A 23,275-nucleotide genomic window follows, 5' to 3' on the forward strand; every position below is an offset into this window, starting at 1 on the left:
AATTTTAGTATGAGCTACATGAATGGGCAAACTCATATTAAAATAATTAGGCAATGCCTCTTTGGGCTAGTAGGCTGCCTTTTTTTCTCAAGTTGTGCAACTTGAGTTTTCTATTACTAGTAATAAGTAATAACTTTATCCAATATTATTATAGAATATAAAGTAATTAATTAAGCTTAATATATATATATATATATATATATATATATATATATATATATATATATATATATATATATATATATATATATATATATATATATATATATATATAGTGCAACCCACCCTAGCCCCAAGTTGAAACTTGCTAACAACATACCTAACAAAATAACACTTAGAAAAAGAATAATGTGAAAACTTGTAACATGTATAAATAGGGCTCTACTTTCCTTCCATTTCAACACATCACCTAAACAACAATACCAACATATACACACACTATTTGTTTTTAGCTTAAATAATATAATTCAAATGGCTTCTTACATTAATCGTGCCTCCGCCTTTTTCCTCGTCGCGTTCCTCTTTGTCGTCGCGTCGACGCCACTGGCCCACGGCCAAGTGGTCACCCTGCGCGGCCTCACCGTTAATGGCTCGCTCTGCTGCACCCCCTCTGCAAACTGCCCGGGCCAAGGAGTTTCCGGCATACCGGTGAGTCTGAACTGCACCATAGTTGGTGTTGGCGCTAGGGTGCTCGGAAGCGGCATCACCAATGTGAACGGAAGCTTCAACATAACTGTTCCAGCGATTACGGGTCTTATCCTTGGCTTGCCTATGCTTCCGTGTGTTGTCACCGTGCAGCTTCCATTGAGCCCGGTTGTGTGCCCGGTGATCAACGCCACCACCGGAATCCTTGCCGCCACCGTGAACTCTGTTGGGACAGTGCTTACTTCAACTTTGGGGTTGGTTCAGGCTGCTACCATTGGGCTATTTGTCAATGCTAGGGTTTGATATATATAAGCTATGCATCCTTCTTTCTCCACCTCAATTCTCTGCTAACTGCTAGTTATAATATATGCATACTATATATATATATATATATATATATATATATATATATATATATATATATATATATATATAGTATATGAATAAGCATGTTTTATGTAATTGTTGATTTCTGCATCAACAATATATAATATCCTCATGTAACTTTTTATTTATTTATGTTCTCAAATAATTAATGGAGAAAGAAGTTATATCTTAATTTTTTTTTGTACGTATTATTTGTTGTATCCGGGAAATTAGATGCTGCATCTGGTTATTTATACACCGGGTGGATTTGAACCATTCAGACACACTTATGAGTATGTGACACGGATTTAATAAAAAAAAAAAAAGTGAAAAACGGCAAACTTCTGAAAATCGACAATGAACTTGTGTAAATCGAGTACTGTTAAAAAAAAATCAGTAAAATCATGAATAGTGACATCGAATTGAACTTCTATAATTAGCAGATAATGATTTTTAAACAGGGTGATATAAACGAAAAAACAAAGGGGTATAATTTTATTATACCAATGGGGTTTACCCCCACATACGCGCGTACACACACATGTACACAATTTGTGAGTGTTGTATGGATTTTGAAAAAAAAGAAATATTGGAGTATATGAAGATTGTGTTTTTATTAATCAAAGGATATATTATGGTACCTTTAAAATTTCAGAGAAATAATTATATACCTTCATGTTTTTGAAAAAAATAAATAATATTAAAAAGGGTAAATTCCAATGTTCTAAATATCGGTTATCGGTCCGAGGCGGTTAGGGACCGCCACACGATAAATCGGTGCGGCGGTGATTAATCGAAGATATATCGGAAATAAATCGGTTTTTAGATTTAGTGTAATATATTTCTAAATATTATTTGTTAATACTTAAAACTTATAAAAAAAATTAAACTTGATTCTCTCCTTTTCGTTTATATAATCTAATCACATAACAAAAAGTTAACATTTAGAACTTGATTCTCTCCTCATTGTTCTAAATGTTTTTATTTTTAGGCCAGGTTCTTCTTACAGAGTAGGTGAGTTTGGGTTTAATTGAAAGAGATAATGGATTGGAATTGAAAAAATAAAATAAAAATAAAGATAAACACCCTATTTTCCTTGTAATAAAAAATAGATAAATAAAATTAAAAAAAAATATTTTTCCGATATATCGCTTGAAGTTTGACCTGATATATCGGTTTGACCCGCCACAAACCGCCTCGGACCGCCTCACCGTAAAAAAACCGATTTTCAAAACCGCCACACAAATATCGTAAAGGTTTATGTCCGCCACCGATATGACGGCCGATATATCGGCCGCCACAACCGATATTTAGAACTCTGGTAAATTCCACTTTCCCCCTGTACTTGGGTTCAATGTCACTTTATCCCCTTTGACTCTTGATTGTATCGATTTGCCCCCATCACTTGAAAAACTGTCTCAATGTTGTCAGACATTTGATCTTAACACCGTTTGATCTCTAAGCTCTGAAATTACAAAAAAACGCAACATCTCCCAGTTTAAATAATTATTAAAAAATAATAGAAAAAAAAAGCAAAAATAAAATAATAAAAAAAATTCAAGACAACGAGAAACATAATTCAAGACGCCAGCCACAATTTATTGTTTATTTTTTAATATTTTTTATAATTATTTAAACTGGGAGGGGTGACTTTTTTTGTAATTTTCAGGCTTAGATTAAACAGTGTTAAGTTCAAATGTCTGAAAACTAATGGCGATGACCACATTGAGACAAATTTTCAAGTACTGAGAGCAACTCAATACAATCAAGAGTAGAATGGAGTAAAGTGTTATCAAAACAAAGTAGAATAGGAATGTAGAATTTACACTATTAAAAAATATGGTTGCCTATCATATTACGGGGTCTTGAGTTGCTTTATCTGCATTATTGGAAAGACGACCGAGATATTATTATATGATAAGGTATATATATATATATATATATATATATATATATATATATATATATTTGTTTTCATTTAATTACTTTAATTATTTTTTGGGCATACCTACTAAAAATAATTCAAGAGCAATTTCCCCAACTCTCTACAACTTTAACCCACCACCCTAATAGTAATCGTTAGTTGTAATTAATCCACTTGGATTCTATAAGAAAACTGATATAATAGAGTCATCTAGTTAATATAGGCATACAAGTGTTATTCTAAATTTGGTTCGTCATAATTAGGGTCGTAAATGAACCGAGTTTAATTTCGAGTATAGCTCAATATATACTTGGGTTGTTCAAGATTTTATATCGAACTTTCAATATATTTTCAGAGCTTTGATTTGATAACTAACCGATTCCACCTCCGATGAGCTCTAGTGAAACCAAACATGAATCGAGCTCGAGTAGTGTGAATTTTTGCATATATATATTACTAATTTTTAATGAATTACCGAATGGAAATATGTATCCAAGTTTGATTCAGTTTATTAAGAAACGATCGAGCTAAAATGAAATCATAACAACCGATATCGATCCCAATCAAGTATTAATGACTTCGGTTCGATCTCAACTCTAACCCCTCACTAGGACATGCAATGTAGCCATGTAGGAATCAAATTAAAGTAATGGTCATTTTATTAGTTAAATTCGGCAACACCGACCTCTATGGGCTACATACGCATGCAGTTGGGTCGATAATAATTAGGGCAAATTACGGCCACTCCCTGAGGTATGGCCAAATTACGAATAAACCCCTCTTGTTTCGGTAATTACAGCCACCCCTCCTCCTTTTAAATATTTTTTGCATTTATGTAATTCGATTATTTACCGAACCAAATTGTATATTAAGTTTGGTAAATGGTATGAAATGTTGGCGTACCGACATTTCGGTTCGATTTTATTGATTTAACATCCCTGAATTTACTCTGGAAGAGTATTTTTGTAAGATAATACATAATTGAGGGGTAGTTATAATTACCTAAACAAGAGGGGATTTTCGTAATTAGACCATAGCTCTGGGGTGGCCGTAATTTGCCTGCCTTAATAATTAAGACACCTTCACTCAATCTTTATAACTGTATTAAAATGTATATGCACTTCAGTTATCAAGGTGGACAGCTTTAGATTATAACAAAAAAACAATAGAGCAGCCAAACCCTAGTTAAATTAAAAACTTTATTCCACAATTCTACCAAGGGCAAAGGAGGAAAAAGAAAAGTATAAATAGAGCTTCTTTTCTTGTACTTTAAACACACCAAATTGTTTAGTGAAACAACAAATTAAATTAAGAAAATTAATCACTTCAAATGGCTTCTTACAATAACGGTGTCCCCGCCTTTTTCCTCGTCGCCTTCCTATTCGTCGTCGCCTCGACGCCACTGGCCCACGGCCAAGTGATCACCGTGCGCGGCCTCACCGTTAACGGCTCGCTCTGCTGCACCCCAACCGCAAACTGCCCGGGACAAGGAGTTGCCGGTGTACCGGTGAGCCTGAACTGCACCATTCTCGGTGTTGGCGCTAGGGTGCTCGGAAGCGGCGTAACGAATGTGAACGGAAGCTTCAACATAACTGTTCCGGCGATTACGGGTCTTATCCTTGGGTTGCCTATGCTCCCGTGTGTTGTCACCGTGCAGCTTCCACTTAGCCCGGTCGTGTGCCCGGTGCTCAATGCCACCACCGGAATTCTTGCAGCCACTGTCAATTCTGTCGGGACGCTGGTTAATTCAACTTTGGGGTTGGTTCGGGCTGCTACCATTGGGGGATTCGTTAATGTCAGGGCCTAATTAATTCTGTGACCGATCGATCATGGTTCTTCTTCTCCGGCGCTTCTATGTGTTTGTGTTTTTTTTCTTTTTTCTTTTCTGTGTTTTTTTGTGTGTGTTCTTGTTTTTGTTGATTTGTGCATCAACAATGTTGGTAAACTTTGTGTATCTCGTTCTAAAATAATGGAGAATAAAGAATAGAATTTTGATTCATTGCTCATATATATATATATATATATATATATATATATATATATATATATATATATATATATCATATATGTGATTAATGGCATTTTGCCCTACTGGACTTTGATGAATTTGAATAAAAATAGGAAGAAGAAATAGAGAAATATGAGAAATTTCAACGATTTTGATTTGAAAAAACAATTAAGTTCTTGAAATTAAATAGCCATGTGCAATGCACATGTTGTGAATTCCTGCCAAAATGGCCTGGAAATAGACAACGTGCCACATAATAACGAGTTTTGATGTGAGGGTGCAATTTTTTTTTAAAGGTGGTAATCCAAAAAATAGTAAAATTTATGTGGTTTAATGCTATTAACCCTTAAATAAATAAATAAATAAATAGCCTGAATATTTACAATAAATTAATATAATAGTAATCATTGACACGAATGAACTTCTGAAAATTGACAATTAACTTATGTAAATCGAAAAAATAACACAATAAAATCTTGAATATTGAGAACGAATTTCTATATATAATCAGCTGAAAATTGACAGTGAACTTTAAAATCTGGTTGATTTGAAACTTATAAACTTTTGAAATTTTTTGACTGAGTATATATGTACACTGTCAACATATATACGTACCTACATTTTTTTTTTTTTTTTTTTTTTTTAGTAAATTCAAGTCCATTATAAGGGGAAAATAGGGGAGGGGACTCGAACCCTAGACATTTACCCTATTAATTAGGGTAAAGGCTAGATACCAATTCTCCTAATGAGGGTTGTATATACGCACCTACACTGTTCTCATACAATTTTAATGTGACTTGCCGAAAAAATATATATCCTATTGCTCATGAAATCACATGTAAAGGGACTTTTAACACATGCACACCACACGCGTGCTCTATCTCTCTCTCTCTCTCTCTCTCTCGCGCGCGCACACACATATTTTCAGTAGAATCTCGATAAATTAATATTCGATAAATTAATAACCTCGCTTAAATAATATTTTCTTCTGATTCTGATTCGGTGAAAATGTACTAAATTATTAGTTCGATAATTTAATATATCGCTAAATTAATAGAATTTTTACGTTTCCCAATTGTACTCATTTACATAGGGAGAGAGAGAGAGAGAGGGAGGGAGGGAGAGAGAGAGAGAGAGAGGATATTATAGTTATACAGTAATAACCTTTCAATCTTTCATTAACTAGTAAATTCGGCAATATCTATGTGGGCTAGACGCAGTCCCAATTAAACCTCGAGTTATTAGTTATATATAGTGTAATCAAAATTGAATATCGAGTTTAATAACAATTTGTACGTACGTACCACTTGGTCAACTTGCTCCCCAGTTTTCACATCTCAAATTAAACCTTGAAGAAATGTCTCAACTTTGACAATCAGAAATTATAATTACACGATATAATCAGAAATTTGGAATATATATTTCTATATATAATTAATCAATTAATCAAGTGGAGGAAAATGAGAAAATTTCATTAGGTTAGGTTTATATATAGAGCAGCCAAACCCTAATAAAACCTCTACACCGCGTAATTCAAATGAACATGTTAAAAAAGAGGAAACAAAAAATGTATATATAAGTAGGGATTCTTTTTTGGTAGTTCAACACACTAAATTGTGCAGCGAACCAATTACAATTCTAGTAATTTATAACCACTGCACAAACATCAAAACCCTCTCCCCAAAATGGCTTCTTACAGTAACGGTGTCTCCGCCTTTTTCCTCGTCGCATTCCTCTTTGCCGTCGCCTCGACACCACTGGCCCACGGCCAAGTGATCACCGCACGCGGCCTCACCGTTAACGGCTCGCTCTGCTGCACCCCAACCGGAAACTGCCCCGGCCAAGGGGTTTCCGGCGTACCGGTGAGCCTCAACTGCACCATTGTTGGTGTTGGCGCTAGGGTGCTCGGAAGCGGCATCACCAATGTGAACGGAAGCTTCAACATAACTGTTCCGGCGATTACGGGTCTTATCCTTGGCTTGCCTATGCTCCCGTGTGTTGTCACCGTGCAGCTTCCATTGAGCCCGGTTGTGTGCCCGGTGCTCAACGCCACCACCGGAATCCTTGCCGCCACCGTGAACTCTATCGGGACGGTGCTTACTTCAACTTTCGGGTTGGTTCAGGCTGCTACCATTGGGGCATTTTTCAATATCAGGATTTAATATACCTCTATATATGAATCCTTTATATATGAATCCTTCCTCTCCATCTCAAATCTCTGCGGCTAGTTATATATATATCTATATATAATATATGAATAAGTAGGATTTTGTGATTGTTGATTTACACATCAACAATATTCTATAATATCCTCATGTATGTAATCTTTTTAATTATGTTTACGAATAAATAATGGTGAGAATTAAGGAACTTAAATTAATCTTTGTTTTTATGTTTTTTTCTTTTATATTTAGTAACTCAAGAATGCATCGTAGTTGATTAAGTTGATCACTATCTCGAAAATCAAAACCATTAACAACCGGTCTAAGGTTTTTAAGAGGTCTTGATGAGATCATTAATTTTAGTGCAAATTACGGCCAACCCCTTGACGTATGGTTAAATTACGAAAACCTCCCTTTTGTTTGGGTAATTACAGGCACCCCTCAACTATATATGTATTATCTTACGAAAATACCCATCCAGAGGTAAATTTAGGGATGTTAAATTGAACCAAAATTTCGGTATGCCAACATTTCATACCGTTTAACGAACTAATATACGATTTGGTTCGATAATTAATAACCGAGTTACATAAATTTTATGTAAAAATATTTAAAAGGAGGGGTGGTTGTAATTACCCAAACAAGAGGATTTTTTTGTAATTTGACCATACTTCAGGGGTCGCCGTAATTCACCCTTAATTTAATTAGATACATTTTCCCTTGGTATTACTAATTCATTTATAACTTGTTAAAATAATCACAAGAACATAAAATTTCGGGCAAAGTGCACATCACCCCGTGTAAATTTCTAATTTTCGTACTTTACCCCTCAATTTTTAAAAGTGAATGTTCCCTTCAAATAGTTATTCTTGTTGCACATGCCTGATAGAAAAACTCCGATGGATTATTCATTGGAATTAAAGGTTATTTTTGTTACAAATTGCTCCTTAAAATACTATTTTTTGCACTTTAGCCCCTTTAAAATGTCAGTTTTGTTGCAGCATACCCTCTAAAAATTGGCTTCTAAGGCAAAGGGCAACCATAATAATATTTCGAAGGGGTATCTCTTTTTTGAATTTTTAGGGAGGAAAGTGTGAAAATGGAAAATCTATAGAGGGTAAAGTGCATTTTGTCCTAAAATTCCATACAATAGAGATAAAGATTCGGAATTAATAAGATAATATACGCCAATGTACTGTATGAAGGATGAAAATGAGACAATTCAGACGAAAAGGATTAAAGTGGATCTAAAATAATTGAATTTCTTGATGAAAATGTTCCCATAAGACTTAATTATATATGATACAATTATTGAAATGAGGTATAGGAAGATAGATAGTGATAGCCTTATATTATTAAAATTTGGCAGTACTACTGTGGACAGATAATTAAAGGAAATTAAATTATGCACGCAAATGAATTAACAATCTTATATGGATTAATTTTGTTTTTTTTTCATGTAGTAATTAAGGCACAGCGTGGATAGTCAGAAATCTATGACTTGATCCTATTTTGCACTCTTGAAATAGAGTATATATTTTGGCTTTTGCAACCTTTGAAAAAAAAAATTAATAGCATTTTACACCTCAAAACATAATAAATCATTTACAATACACCTTGAATTGAATATTGAAAACTTAATTAGGGTAATTTCAATTTTTATTCATTTTTTTTTATTTCGAGGGTGCAAAATAACAAGTTCAATTATTATTTTCTTCAATCTCCAATTGTTTAATTAGGGTAATTTCAATTTTTATTCATTTTTTTTATTTCGAGGGTGCAAAATAACAAATTCAATTGTTATTTAATTTCTTCAATCTCCAATTGTTACTTAGAGCGTTCAAAGTATGTACGAACAAATAAAAATCGCACCGAATTACTGAAAAAACTATATCGTCTTACGAAATAAAATTAAATTGATTTGTATCACTAAATTATTCGATTGGTAGGTATTTTATTGTAATTGTTGAAATTATTTGGTAAAAATCCTTGGAAGAAAATATAATTTTCAAATAACTTGATAACAAAATAGCTCAAGTATTTCTTATGTTCAGAGGGTGCAAAGTATTATTAATTTTTCTCGAGGGTGCAAAGCGCCAAAATACTATATTTTAAGGGTTCAAAGTGAGATATATTGAGCCATTATATATCTATGTAATTAGAAAGCCGTGTATAAACTATGTAGATGATAATTATAAATCAGCATACATAGAGCAAACCAACCCTAAACCGGCCTACTTTATGATATTTAAAACAAAATCATCTATCTTCTTTAATAAAGAAAGCAAACAATTATAATATAATGTAGAAAAATGAAATGTATAAATAGGGGGTCTTTTCCTTGTATTTGAACACACCAATTTTGAGCAGTATTACTTCCACCGGACTTCTTGGTTCCGCCGTTAGAACTACCGGCCGGTATGGTGGTTACTTCTACTTTGGAGGCGGTTCAGAATGCTTCCATAGTCGGATTAGTTAATGTACAATACCGTCCCATTATTCTTTTTCCCTGCTTCAATTAAATGAATAAGAATATCTATCGTATATACAATATGCAAAATAATTTTTTTTTTTTTTTTGTGCTCGCTGATTTATGCATCACGATTCACGCGGAACTTAACTTCATGATCACTAGGCCAAATTTCATTTCAGGCGACGAAAATTTGCGACGAAAAAGGCTTATTTGCGACGAAAAAAATAATTTTGCGACAAATAGTTTGCGACGAAACAGACGCAAAAAAAGGTCAAAAAAACAGCCGTCGCAAATTTATGCGACGAAATACGAAAAATGTCGCAATTGTTGCGACGTTTCAGGAGAAACGTGCATCATTCCAAAATTTTCGTTACTTGAAATATTGCGACGTAACATTCTAGAATCGTCGCAAAATCCGTCTCAAATTTGCGACTAAAATATAACGTCGCACTTTGTTGCGACGTTTATTTGCAATTAATTTCGTCGTATACATTGCGACAAAGTCATAAAAAACGTCGCAATATTATATTTGTCAATTTTATTATTTTTTGTTGATTTTATTTGATTATTGCTAAATCTATAATTATAAACAATAAATAATACCAATAAAATCCATAAACATCTCAAAATTTATATCCACTACTTTAAAATTCACATTTAGGTAAAATTATCCAAACATGAATTTAAAATATACAAATTGCCAATGTTGTAGCTTTACAAAGATAAGTTAATCCTCACCTTCTCCTTCATCTTCACTAAAAAACTGTTTGCAGGTGACAGAAGGATTGTGTTGCTCGGGCTCATTCTCACTCTGTTGAAAAAACACAGATCACATAGTTAAGGAAAGCTCAATTAATATCGAATCCTTAATAATTAGTATTGAAAAATAAAAGTTAATGCAATTCTTACCTTCATTTGCACTTCATCACAAGCATCACTCAATAGATCAATCTCCACTTGTTTCTTTGCTTGACAGTTTTGACTAAGAAGTTTCAACATCTTCTGCAAAAGAAAAAAAATTATATAATGAGTATAAAAAAAAATTATATAATGAGTATAAAAAGAACGATATAAATCTATATACAATTTATTGCATAATAATAATAGCTTTAGTGCTTAAAGCTCACAGTATATCATCATTCTTCATAGTTTCACCGAAGTGCTTCTCGACAATCAGCTGCACAATGGAGAAAAAAGTATTTATCTTCGAGCAAAAAAATCACTTAAATGTAGGTTTAGGTATAGAGTATGTCTTAATAATTATATAAAAATCTATTCTAAGAGAGTACCAAATATGATGTTTTTCTCTTGCATCTTGTCTTGAGATATATATATTGTTTATATATACAAATTACAAATTCACAAATTGCTTTACAGCAACCTTTTTGTTTTTCATCGGTTTATCTTACCTAAAAATTCAGAAATTTGAACAAAAATATTATTTTAGAGTCGGCCAGTTTTCGGGTCGATATTGGGGGAACTTAAGAAATCCCATTTTAATTTCCACCGCAAATATAAAATAGGATAAATTACAAACAACCCCAGAGGTAAGGTCAATTTAGGGGTGGATGTAAGATATTTACATATTGCAGGGGGGTTGGATGTAATTTTTAAGGGTTTTTTTTAGTAATTACACTTAACCTCAAGGAGTAGGTTGTAATTTACCCTACAAATTAAATATCAATATTGCAATTTAAAGAAAATCAACATTTTTTTAATTCGAAAATCAACATTATTGAAATATTAAAAAAAAATCAGAATGTAATTGGCATCCAGATCTCATATATAATTCCGATCCGAACCTTTAAAGTATAAGAAAAAAAGAAAAAATCATAGAAAATGATATTCCAAGTCGGATTTTTTTTCGTATCAAAATCGTAGAAACTTGAGAATTTCTTCCCAATTTTCAGGAAAAAAAAAAGGAAAAAGAAAAAGAAAAAAGGAGAGCATTAATAATATTTAAGGCCTAGTACTTGTTATTATAGTCAGCAACTACAATAAATGGTATTAAATATTATTATCAAAGGCATTATTTATATCTAGCTTTTCTAGTAGTAGATCATAAGATTACTAAGAACAATAGGAATTGGGGTAAAACCAATCATATTCATGAGTAAGACAAGGCCCCATAAATCAATAACCATCAAACATTTTAAGGAAAAAGACGGTCCTCAAACGTTTCAAACTAACCTGTAAAGTAAAAAGACGGTCCTCAAACTGCACTTCCTTTGTAAGGAAATCTGCCCCGATCGCTTGTATTGGTTGCTAAAATTCTTATTCACATATCTTTAAGCGGCAGGTCAAGGAAAATAACAAACTAAAATGTACACTCAATTTTCACAATAGGACTAGCAATTTCCATAAATGCATTAACAATCATACAATTAGTAACTAGTTCTTAAGGATACTGATTCATCAACGAGGTCTTCCCAACCCTGCAAATTACATCCAAAAAGTAAACCGATTACCAAACACCCCGTGTATCATATATGTTTAGACAAAATATTCCAATGCACCAGATTTATTTTCCTCTATTTCAGTTTAATGGAGCAACAATGAACATAAATTACTGTACATATGGAACTGATTCATGCATTGCTTAATCTAAATATTGACCTCTTTTTTTCTTCTCATACACTAATTAAAAATTCTTAAATCTGATACTTAATTTTACCAGATTAATGCCATCTCAAATCCAAACGGTCAGCAAACTGAGATCGCTTAAAATTAAACCTTCACACCAAAGTATCAACAAATTGTTCACCTCTAAACCTAATAATTAAGATCAACAGCAACCAAACATTACAAAAAATACACCAAATTTACAGCTACACCCAAACAATCAGACAAAATTCGAACAAAATTGAGTTGAAAATAGAAGAATAACTGACCCACTGTCGCCTAGAATGATAACCTTGAGAAGAGCTCTTCTGCGGGAAGGCATCGTCTGGACTTCGGGTTGGATTGATGACCCGATCTAAGATTCGCAAGGCTGTAAAAGTAGATTTTCTCTCTCTCTCTCTCTCTCTCTCTCTCTCTCTCTCTCTCTCTCTCTCTCTCTCTCTCTCTGACACAGAAGTCCAATTTGGGTTTTTTGATCCAAATTGTTGCTTTCTCTCTCTATCTGCTTGAGCCTGTTTTCTCCCTCTAGACGGTAGAACAGTTGGCGTCGGTGTAGGTGTGATGGTGGAGGCCGCGTCGGCGTAGGTGCGATGGTGGAGGTCGCGTCGGCGGTGCACTCGTGGTGAGAAGACAGATGAAGAAAACTTCGGTGTGGACTCCTGGTGCGTCGGCGAAGGACTGTGGTGGCGTCGGCGAAGGGCGGCGGAGGGTTGTGCAGAGACTTTGGCAGAGGGCTGTGAGAGACAAGTAGCGAGAGTGAGAGGGGTGAAGGAGACGGAGGAAAAAATTAGGGCATAAATATTTTTACTAATTAATTTGCGACTTTAAAAAAAAAACGTTGTAATCTCCAACTAAATTGCGACTTTTATTTTAAATACGTCGCATCCAAATGAATTTCAAAAAAATGCGGATAATAATATTGCGACGCATTCGAGAAAACGTCGCACTTTTTAGATTTATAATTGCGACGTTTTTATTATTTGCGTCGCAAAAAAATTAGCTAATATATTCTTTATTTTTTCGTTGCGACACTTAAGGTAATTACGTCGCAACATTGCGACGCAATATAAAATGTCGCAACCGGAACGTCGCAAAACCCTCATTCCATTTGCGACGTTTTTTTAAATAACGTCGCAATATGACTTTATTTTAAAAATTTAAGTTTTTATTTTGTATTGCGACGTATTCTTCTATTATCGTCGCAGAGTAGCGACAATGTTTTTTGTTTCGTCGCAATAATTAGTGGGAAATTTTAGTGTTTAAATGTGCGACATTTAGTTGCGACGAAATTATTTTTCGTCGCAATAATTTATATAAATTTATTATTTACAATTATTTGCGACGGTTTTGTTTAAAATAGTCGCAAATTGTGCGACGAATATGTTTTCGTCGCAATAAAAAAGTCGCCTGAAATGAAATTTGGCCTAGTGGATCTAGAGACTAAAACCACTAGAAGAAAAAAAAATGGAAATTTCCTGTTTCAAATTTTTTTTCAGAAATTTCCCAAAAGTATTAATTATGATCAGTGGCGAGTCCAGGAATTCGGTACAAGGGGCTTCAATTTTCGGGGGTCCGGGGGCAGCGCCCCGAGATTTTTTTAGGATTTTTTTTTGAAAATAGGAAAAGGAGAAACGAAAAAAAAATAAAGAAAAAAACAAATTTTAAAGTTTTTTTGTATTAATTTGGATTTTGAGTGGGCTAATTAATAAAAATTGAGACCTTTTTGTATTAATTTGAACTTTGGGTAGGCCAGTTAATAAAATATGGGGCTTCTTTGCATTAATTGAAATTTTGAATGGGCTAGTTAATAAAATTTGGGTGGGCTAAATAAAAATATGGTATAATATAAGGGGCAAATTAAAAAAAGGAGGGTGGACTTGAGTCCACTCTTGCTCAAGGGTGGACTCGCCCCTGATTATGATCTGCGATTGGACCGATAAGATTGTAATTTAGGAGTGGTAGTTTTATTTAAGGGAACATTATTAATATTATTATAGCAATTTGCAATTAATTCTGAGCGTTTTAATAATATAAATAACACTCAGTTATAATAACTGAACAACGTGCATGGCCCATGCATCCCCAATTAGTGACAGACATTTATGAATTACGAGCCTTACATTAAATATAACTTTGCTTTATTTTCGATTATTTGAGAACGAGATATACATATACGTACGTATATAATTAAGATTACAAGTTTAGTTGTTTCAGAAATCCACAGCAGGAAACTGAGCTTATTAGGCTAACCCCACAATCACAATGACAAAATTAAGTCCCATGCTAAATTATCTAGATGGTATTACGAACCAACGTAGAATGGGTACAAAAACCGGCGGGAAAATTAGGACAGTATTCTGGTAATTCGGGTAAGAACCGGCGAGAACACCGTTGATGGTTGAAAGCGCCGGGCAGACCGTAGAGTTGAGTGGAAGCTGAACAATTGCCACACATGGAAGCATAGGCAGGCCAAGAATAAGACCTGTTATTGCCGGAACAGTTATGTTAAAGGTTCCGTTCACATTTGTCGTGTTTCTGCCGAGCACTCGGGCGCCTACACCGACGATGGTGCAGTTCAGGCTTACGGGTACACCGGGAATACCTCGTCCCGGGCAGTTTCCGGTGGGGGTGCAGCAGAGTGAGCCGCTTACACTAAGGCCGCGCAGGGTGATAGTTTGGCTGTGGGTCGGTGGTGTTGAGGCGGCGGCAAAGAGGAGGAGAGAAATCAGGCAAATGGTAGGGATACGGTTATTGATCTTGTTATTATAAGCCATTTGGGGGTTAGTTTTGATGTTTATATGTACTTCAAATACATGGAATATTACCCTTATTTATACATGCATGTTTTAATAATATAATAAATTTATTTATGTTGAAAACTTTTACAACATTTTATTTATTAGTTATTAGAGGTATCTTAATTATAGCCGCCATGTTTGAACGTTGAAGTTAAAAAGGGGTTTAGGGTTTGGCTGCTCTATATATATATATATATATATATATATATATATCTTACAAATTGATAACATAGATCACGAAAAGGAGCTAGGTAGCGAGGTACAGGAGAATTTGAAATATGTACAGTACTCGTAACGACGACTGAAAGGTATTAATTTCAGACTTATAAACACGATGGAAATTAATATTTAAGTAATTAATAGAGAAACCTAACCCTAAATTATTAAGACTTATGCTAACCAAGACTTTCAAGCAAAATGTTGAATAAACAAGGCAAGATTAATAATGGAGGAGAAAATAAACATGCATGAATACATACTTAAATAGGGCGTTTGTTTAACTTTACTTGTATTTGATATATCGGTGCACACGATAAGTATTAATACCTGAAAAAATGGCTTATAATAACCCTAGTGCCAGATATGCCCTTGCCCTCACGGCCGCTTTCCTCTTTGCCACCGCCACCTTAAACCCACGGCCAAGTGGTCACTCTTCCGCCCATCCGCCCCATTGGCGGCTCACTTTGCTGCACCGGCACCGGAAACTGCCCCGGCGGCCAACCCATTCCGGGGGTCAGGGGCGGACCCAGGGGGGTTTTCTTGGGGGGGCGGAAATATAGGGGTAATTTAAGAGAGAATTTTTTTTTTGTTTTTAGGGACTAAAGTGTACAAAATTAAAAGTTTGGGGGGGCAAAAGTGTATAAACTAATACATAAATACCCAAAAAAAAAAAAAAAAAAAAAAAAAACAGCTTAAAAAAAAAATCTTGGGGGGGCGGGGGCCACCCCAGCCTTAGGCGTAGGTACGCCCCTGCCGGGGGTTACCATAAATGTCACCTGCAATATTCTAGCCCTAGGTGGTGGTTCACAGGTGATCGGCAGAGGCACGACCAATGTGAACGGAATTCCGCTGGTCAGCTCTGTGGTGTGCCCGTTGCTCAACACCACCGGAATTCTTGTTTCGGCTCTTTCGTTTAATCCCGCTTTCGGTTCGTTCCAGCAGAACCATGGCGCCTTAATGGGATTTGTCAATGTCAGGACTACCTAATATTACTGTTCCATGTATGAGTTTTCCTTCTCCGATGGGATTCGAACTTGGGTCAATTGACACAAGCTCTCTTGCTCCAACCGCTAGGCCATCCCATGAGGGACGAGATACCCCTAGTTTTGATATCATGTCTCGTTGTATTTCACCGGGTGTAGGCTTGTAGCATCAAACAAACCCTCGTGTGAGATACTAATTAATTACCACAAACTTTGGGAGTTACGAAATTATCCTTCCACCTAAAAGTATGTATTGATTAAAACATGATGATAAAATAGAGTAATATTGAATAGTATTGTTTACCCCCGCCCAATTGATGTAAAAGAAAATTTAAAAGAAAATATAGTTTGACATTAGTACCCTTATCTGATACAATTCTAAATAAATTTAGGAAATTTTCAGAATAAATAGTATTAAACCGCCTAATCTTGCCATTTTTTCGCGGATAAGCCCCCTCGACCAAAAAAAGAAAATCCAATTTTACCCTAACTCAATAAATTGAGCCACGTTGTCTTTTTTATTTTAACAGTTTTAAGCCAAAATAGCAGGAATTAAACGCACACGCTTTGCACATAATTCAAATAGTTATAATAAATGTATTTCAGGGATTCAAGGCATCGCCCTATATTATTTTTTTAGAGATATTCATAAAAAAATATAAATAATAAGTAAAAATATTCATAAATTTTACTTAACATATAGCAAAAGTTTGAAACATTTTATTTTATTTTGTTATATTAAATATGATTTTATACCTATAATTTATAGTACAATATTTGGAGAAAAAATATTAAAATAAAGGATTAATTAACATATTTACGAAAATTTTGAGGAGGCCAAAATTAATGTTCAAAAATTATAATTACAAAATACTTAAAATATTATTTTTTTTTAGATAATTAGGGGATCCACAGGACCACAGCCACCGGCCTCTACATAGGACTGCCGCCCCTGGTCGTAACTGAAAATTATTTCAAATAGCTGCAAAACAATCATCTGTCACGCTAACACAATATAATATCATGGAACAAATATATATTAAAAAAAATAATCCGAAAATTGATTTATATATTAGAGTAACCCAAGCCTAAAACCCTACTTGAGACTTATGGTAACCAAACATATAAAGGAAATTAATGTTGAAAAAAGAAAGCAACGTTTTGAATAATATATATATATAGAGGGAGAATAAACACGTATAAACATATACACATAAGTAAACGATAATTAGATATTTAGCAGTGACCAGAAATTAATCTTGAAAAAATGGCTTATAACCCTACTGAGTACTCTGCCCGCCTTATCCTCGTCGCCCTTCTCTTCGCCTCTGCCGCCGCGAACCCACTAGCCCACGGCCAAGGAAAACTGCTACTCCGTTGGGGGCTCACTTTGCTGCACCCCCACCGGAAACTGCCCAGGCGGCCAACCCATTCCGGGGGTTACCGTAACTATCATCGGCAACGTTCTGGATGGTGGTTCAGCCGTGGTTGGCGGCAGTGGCACCACCGATACAAACGGAAAGTTTCGCATAAGTTTTCCAGGGCCTATTGCTAGCGCTTTTCCACAAATTAGAATCCCCTTCGCGCCTATTATTAATAGCCTCTTTCCACGAACCACCGTCGCCTCTGTGCAGCTTCCACTGGACAGCACTGCAGGGTGCCCGATGCTCAACACCACCGGAATTCTCGTCTCGCCTATTCAGATTGGCCCTTTGGGTACTACTCCCACTTTAGGGTTTGTCAATATATATCGGGATGACCTAATTATATTGTTCTATATGTATGTATTTATGTATGAATGTATGCATGTATGTATATATAGTATGAATAAGCATTTTTTATGTGATTGTTGATTTCTGCATCAACAGTAATTTAATATGATCTCATGCATGCAAACATTTTATATATGTTCTAAATAAATAATGGATCGAGAAGGAAGTTAAATTTTGTAAGATTAGATCTTGTATTTAAATCTGTTAAATTATTGTATTATATGTGTGATTTGTCAATAAAACCTTTTATTTAATAAAATTAATATATATAGTTTGAAGGGTAAAATATTTTTTTACTGGTTGAGTCAAACACTATTAAATTAACTTTAGAGGGAGGAGTGTTAATAATTTAATAAAATAGTACCATTTAACAACGGACCCTGATTTTAGTAGTGAGTTTGAAAACATGTCAATTTTGCCAACGGAACGTGTCACTAGCCCCTACTATTTAATTATTAGTACCTTATTGCGGTAACCAAACGAGCACTAAGACTAATGATGGTAAATATTATCCAAGTAATATTTTTTTGGTGAATTTAATCAAATAATTAACGAGGTATATATAAACCATAATTCTTATTACAGTTGCAAATATTGAACATTGTTGTCATATATTTTCTTGAATTAGAAAATTAGAGTACGTAGGAACCAATACGGCACCAATTGTTTTCTCAGCTGTATGAGTAAAGGGGAAGAACACTAGTTCGGGACAACTAAGAAGTAGGGGGACCGTTCCTGAGAATTCAGGAGTATTAGACGAGAATAACGACGCAAAACGGGGCTCCCCTATTCAAAGATGAAACTGAATATATTAAAAAAAGTATAAATAACATTTGATAAATTAAAATGATGTACTAAGAGATTATAGGGATTCGGTGGCAGTGCCCGAAATATTTTTAGAGACTTATGAACATAAAATAAAGGGGAAGATAACAAGTTTGGGACGACTAAGAAGACAAATGCATACGTTACACGCACAAATAGTAATATGGTGCAAATTTAGATCGGATGACTTGTTTTAATAGGGAAATCGGATGTCATAGGATTATTGACACGTTGATAGTTTAAGTAAAAATATAATTAGAATTCTAAAAATTGAAAAGAAAAGAAGAAGAAAAAAACCCAGCATAACCCATAACCCCTCTAACCCTAATTATAATCAGCGTGATTTATTAAGATTTAAGATTTAAGATTACCACATGTCAAAAAATTAATGAAATCCAATTTATATTAAATATCGGCTGATCCGCTCAAAATTTAATGTCATTGTAATATATGTTACACTCATTAGGTAACAAATGTAATTAATTGCATCTAAAAGTTAAAAATGTTTCATTGTTTATTTAATGGTTGACTAGAAAAGTGTTCATGAGTACTCTCTTATACATTTTGTATAGTTTAGGGGTGTATGAGACGGACCCTATATATAGTTCAGCTTTTCATAATTAATTGTAATATGTGTGTATTCATACTAACTGAAGTTTGACACAAGCACAAGCAGTTAAATTTGACGGACAAATTAACGGAAGCTATCCCATAAACTATAAGAGGGTTATGTGTTGGTATTACAAGCACAAGTGGTCTTCTGCAAAAGCATGTAACCACGGGGGCTTATTAAGTGCTATTTATCTAAGAAATAATTCATTAGGTATATGGTTACTACATATATCCGAGTAGAGTATAATTATGCTGTATACAAACAACTAATTAATTACTTCAAAAGAAATTAAACACAAAAAACAGATAAATACGCATTTTCATTAGATTAAAATCGAACATATCCTTCTCACCATTTATTTAAGAACATAAACAAAAAAGATTACATGATCATATTATATATTGTTGATGTATGTGTTGGGAAAATTGGTTAAAAATTGAGTCATGAACAATTTTTTATCAATGTTATTGTACGGTCTAATTGAGTATATAAATGAATTTTGGATTATAACCAATTTTGTGGTGAATGAAAAAAAATAATAGTCCAAAATATAAGGAAAGTGGGATTTGAGTTATCCCACATTGGAAAAGTAGAGAAGTACTGAGCTGTATAGATATCAAAATATTGGGACGGGCCAAAAACATTAGGTCATGGGTTTTTAACCCATTGGGCCCTTATTACTCGAAGCCCATCTCGATTGGTCTGATTGGTCTGAATTGGTGCGGCCGAACCAATGTAAACCATTCGGCTCAACTCGAAATGGTGCAACCACTCCCAATTGGCTCAACTCGAAATGGTGCAACCATTCAAAACAAAAGGTACCTTTTTGCTCCAAAGGACACTACTTTTCGAACCTTATAAATAGACCCTAACTTTCCCAAAATTCCTCACTTCAATCCAAAACAAGCCTACTACATATTAAGCCTACCCTTCACAAATTCTCTCGAAAAGTTCTACACAAAGTACAATTCGTCGTACTTGGGATTTGGAGTGCTCCTATTCCAAGTTTTGCCGTTGTATCTTGGGAGACGATTTCCATTTAATCCGTTAGCACCGTTGCGGGGAAATTTCGTCTTAAGGACAGAGACAACTCGCCTCGGCAAAATTCTCGTTCATAGCAGATTTCCAACAATTAATTAATTTGTTCAACCAATTTACTAAATTCACTACCCCTTTTATGTATCGGGAGCAACAATCTTAAGACGAAAGCTTTTTGATTTAGTAAATTGTGTTTTCTGCACACTTTGGTAAACGAGATGGAGAAGAAGATAGTCTGCAAAAAATCAAGAAGTTACAAAATACAATTGGAGAAAGTTTATTTTCGGACAGAACATGAAGTCCACATTCTTGCCCATTTTCGAAGGTGTTAAAGTCCGAATATGGCAAATTAACATTTCACAGAAGTTGTAGATAATCAAGTTAGCTTTCCAGAACATGTTAGATCGTCACAATCGGAGATTGTACGAGGAAGTTATGATGAAAATACGAAAGGGTGGCAGAACTGCCAATGCACTTTTTCATGAAAAATACAAACCGTTCGTGACCAATGCAACTCGTCGCATATTAACGCATCACCAATGTCCAATGCACGAAATTTTGGTGAAAGAAAACTGAATCGAAGATCAATAATGAGGTTTTATATTATTTTTGATTCATGAATATTATTTAATATTTTTTTTTCTGGTTCCATTGTAGGTGCAAATTTACAGCACACCTATTCCGACTTCGAGGCTTCTTTTGATCATGATCCGGTCCGAATCTCAGAAAACATAAAAGATAAAAGTTGTAGAAAAGTTTGTTGGCTGTTCGGATCATATTGAATCAACAAAATCGGACTTGGGATGGAAGAGATATGAATAAATCATTCAGCACTGCCATAATATTGACACGATTTGGTGCTACCCACAAATTTTGAATTGACGAACATATAATTTATCGGGTACGCTTTTTAATTATAAGAATCTATTTGTGAAATATATTGATAATGCTATATGATATAATGGTGGATTATTGCATGATAGTTTAATTTTCTATGTGGAAGCATGGTAAACCATATACAATATATATGCTTAATGAATATTCACGATGTTTGTGTATGTACATTAATAATAGAAATATTTTTATCCTAAATAAAATAAAGTGATAGCGTATGTGCTAATTATTTGAATAAGTTTATCATAAACCGCATGATAAGTGCTATACTAATGACATTTCTCATGGAAATGCAATATTTATTTGCATAAATTGCTTATAGTTTGATATGGGATTAACTTTCTCCCAATTTGATGTGGAACTGTCCGGTTGATTGATTTTCGAATATGTGAGTACGTGATCTTATTAACGTTTTTATTATTGTCATGATCGATTAGACTTGTCTCATATATTAAGTATGAGTTACTTAGTAAGAGGAATATTATTATACATATTATTTTTTGCGTAAGCCATACTAATTCCTTAGAATTGTGTTATTGCATTGACATGCATTGATTACGTGATATAGAATTTTTATCGATTCATTATATTGGACATGAATTTATTTATGCCATGAAATATTATGTTCAAATTTGATGTTATTATATACTCGTGCGTATACTATGTATATGTTGATATAATATGCTTGATATATTGTTTCTTTCTATGATCAACTAGTATGAAAGACGTGCTCACATGTCAAATATTATGTTTATTATAATATTGATGTACATATGAATCATACTACGGTTTAATTAAAAGCATGATTTGAAATAAAATTGAAAGAAAGAGAAGCTCAATTCATGATAACACATGAGTAGTTCTTGTCTCAAGAACATAAAAGAAGATCGAATCGTTGGTTTGATTTGATTTGATATCACATTTGCAAAATGATGATCTACAATGTGAATGGATGAGATCGGATTTTGATTTTTCAAAAATCCGAAATAGTTGTTAACAACAATGGATGTTTTGTTGAAATAAAATTCGAGCAGTTTACTTAAGAGCTCGTTTTGTAGAATTAAATCGTTGGATTTGACTGAATTTTGAACAGCATGTTTAGGACATGCAATCCTAAATTATGAATGATTAAGATTAGAATTTATATATTCTAACTTTAATGTTGAATAGTGGAGATCAACCACCATTTGAAGAGATTAATATTCTCTTGTTTATTGACAAGATTTAAGTATCTTGACGAGTTTCTCTTTTGAGGAAAAAGAAGAAATCTGATTATCTTAATTGTTGACAAGATTTAAGTATCTTGAGAAGATTTTTCTTGTTGTGCTTTCTTGAGAGAAAGAAAAACAATACTTTGTAATTAAATCTTATTGGTGATCCAAAATATTTTTCTAACTAAAGAAGAAATGTATTTTGTTACATTGTATCCTTATTAATAAAATAAAAATAAGGATTTCAAAGCATTTAAATGTTATGTGAATGAAAGTTGGAAAGGGCCAACTTTGACAAATGAATGAAAAATGAGAACCAAAACTTTTGGAAAAAGTTTATGAATATTATATTGATAAATTCTAGAATATATACTCTAGAATTTGTGGGGGAAATTAGATATCTCGAGCTAACCACATTAATATTTAGAAATGTGGGGGTCTTTATCCCGAGCTAACCACATAAATATTTAGAAATGTGGGGGTGTTTAGGCAAAGGTAAAAAAATACCTAAGTTAATATACAATGCCTAGTATAGTTAAGTGGATAAAATACTTAAGCATATTCATTGAATATGCAAATAATGATTGTGCATAAGATAGTCATTCTTGATGCAAATTACATTATATTTTTCTTGTAAAATAAGAAAATAAATAAGTTCTAAATAAGAGAACTAATAAATGTCTAAGTGGTAAATCATCAAAGTGATGAATAACCAAGTTAAA

General features: G+C 33.8%; 2 protein-coding genes and 1 long non-coding RNA gene across 3 annotated transcripts; 2 read left to right on the plus strand and 1 right to left on the minus strand.

Annotated features, from left to right (window-relative positions):
• The first annotated feature begins 385 nt into the window (after positions 1 to 385).
• LOC148767743 (uncharacterized) lies at positions 386 to 1,204 on the plus strand. The gene has a single exon (XM_088824052.1). The coding sequence runs from the start codon at positions 472 to 474 to the stop codon at positions 946 to 948; it is 477 nt and encodes a 158-aa protein (XP_088680178.1). The 5' UTR covers positions 386 to 471; the 3' UTR covers positions 949 to 1,204.
• Positions 1,205 to 4,205: 3,001 nt separating this feature from the next.
• LOC148767744 (uncharacterized) lies at positions 4,206 to 4,934 on the plus strand. Its single transcript, XM_088824803.1, has one exon. It carries the CDS (start codon positions 4,266 to 4,268, stop codon positions 4,740 to 4,742), a length of 477 nt encoding a protein of 158 aa, XP_088680929.1. The 5' UTR covers positions 4,206 to 4,265; the 3' UTR covers positions 4,743 to 4,934.
• A 5,227-nt stretch (positions 4,935 to 10,161) lies between these two features.
• On the minus strand, positions 10,162 to 12,978 carry LOC148767745 (uncharacterized). The gene is made up of 6 exons (XR_016033908.1): positions 12,470 to 12,978; positions 11,987 to 12,013; positions 11,769 to 11,864; positions 10,706 to 10,755; positions 10,488 to 10,580; positions 10,162 to 10,389 (listed from the first exon to the last, which is right to left on the minus strand). It is a non-coding gene; the product is annotated as an uncharacterized LOC148767745 (long non-coding RNA).
• Positions 12,979 to 23,275: the final 10,297 nt, after the last annotated feature.

This window comes from Erythranthe guttata, chromosome 10, assembly GCF_056151865.1.
Source record: "Erythranthe guttata isolate IM_541 chromosome 10, IM_541, whole genome shotgun sequence".
Classification (NCBI taxonomy): domain Eukaryota; kingdom Viridiplantae; phylum Streptophyta; class Magnoliopsida; order Lamiales; family Phrymaceae; genus Erythranthe; species Erythranthe guttata.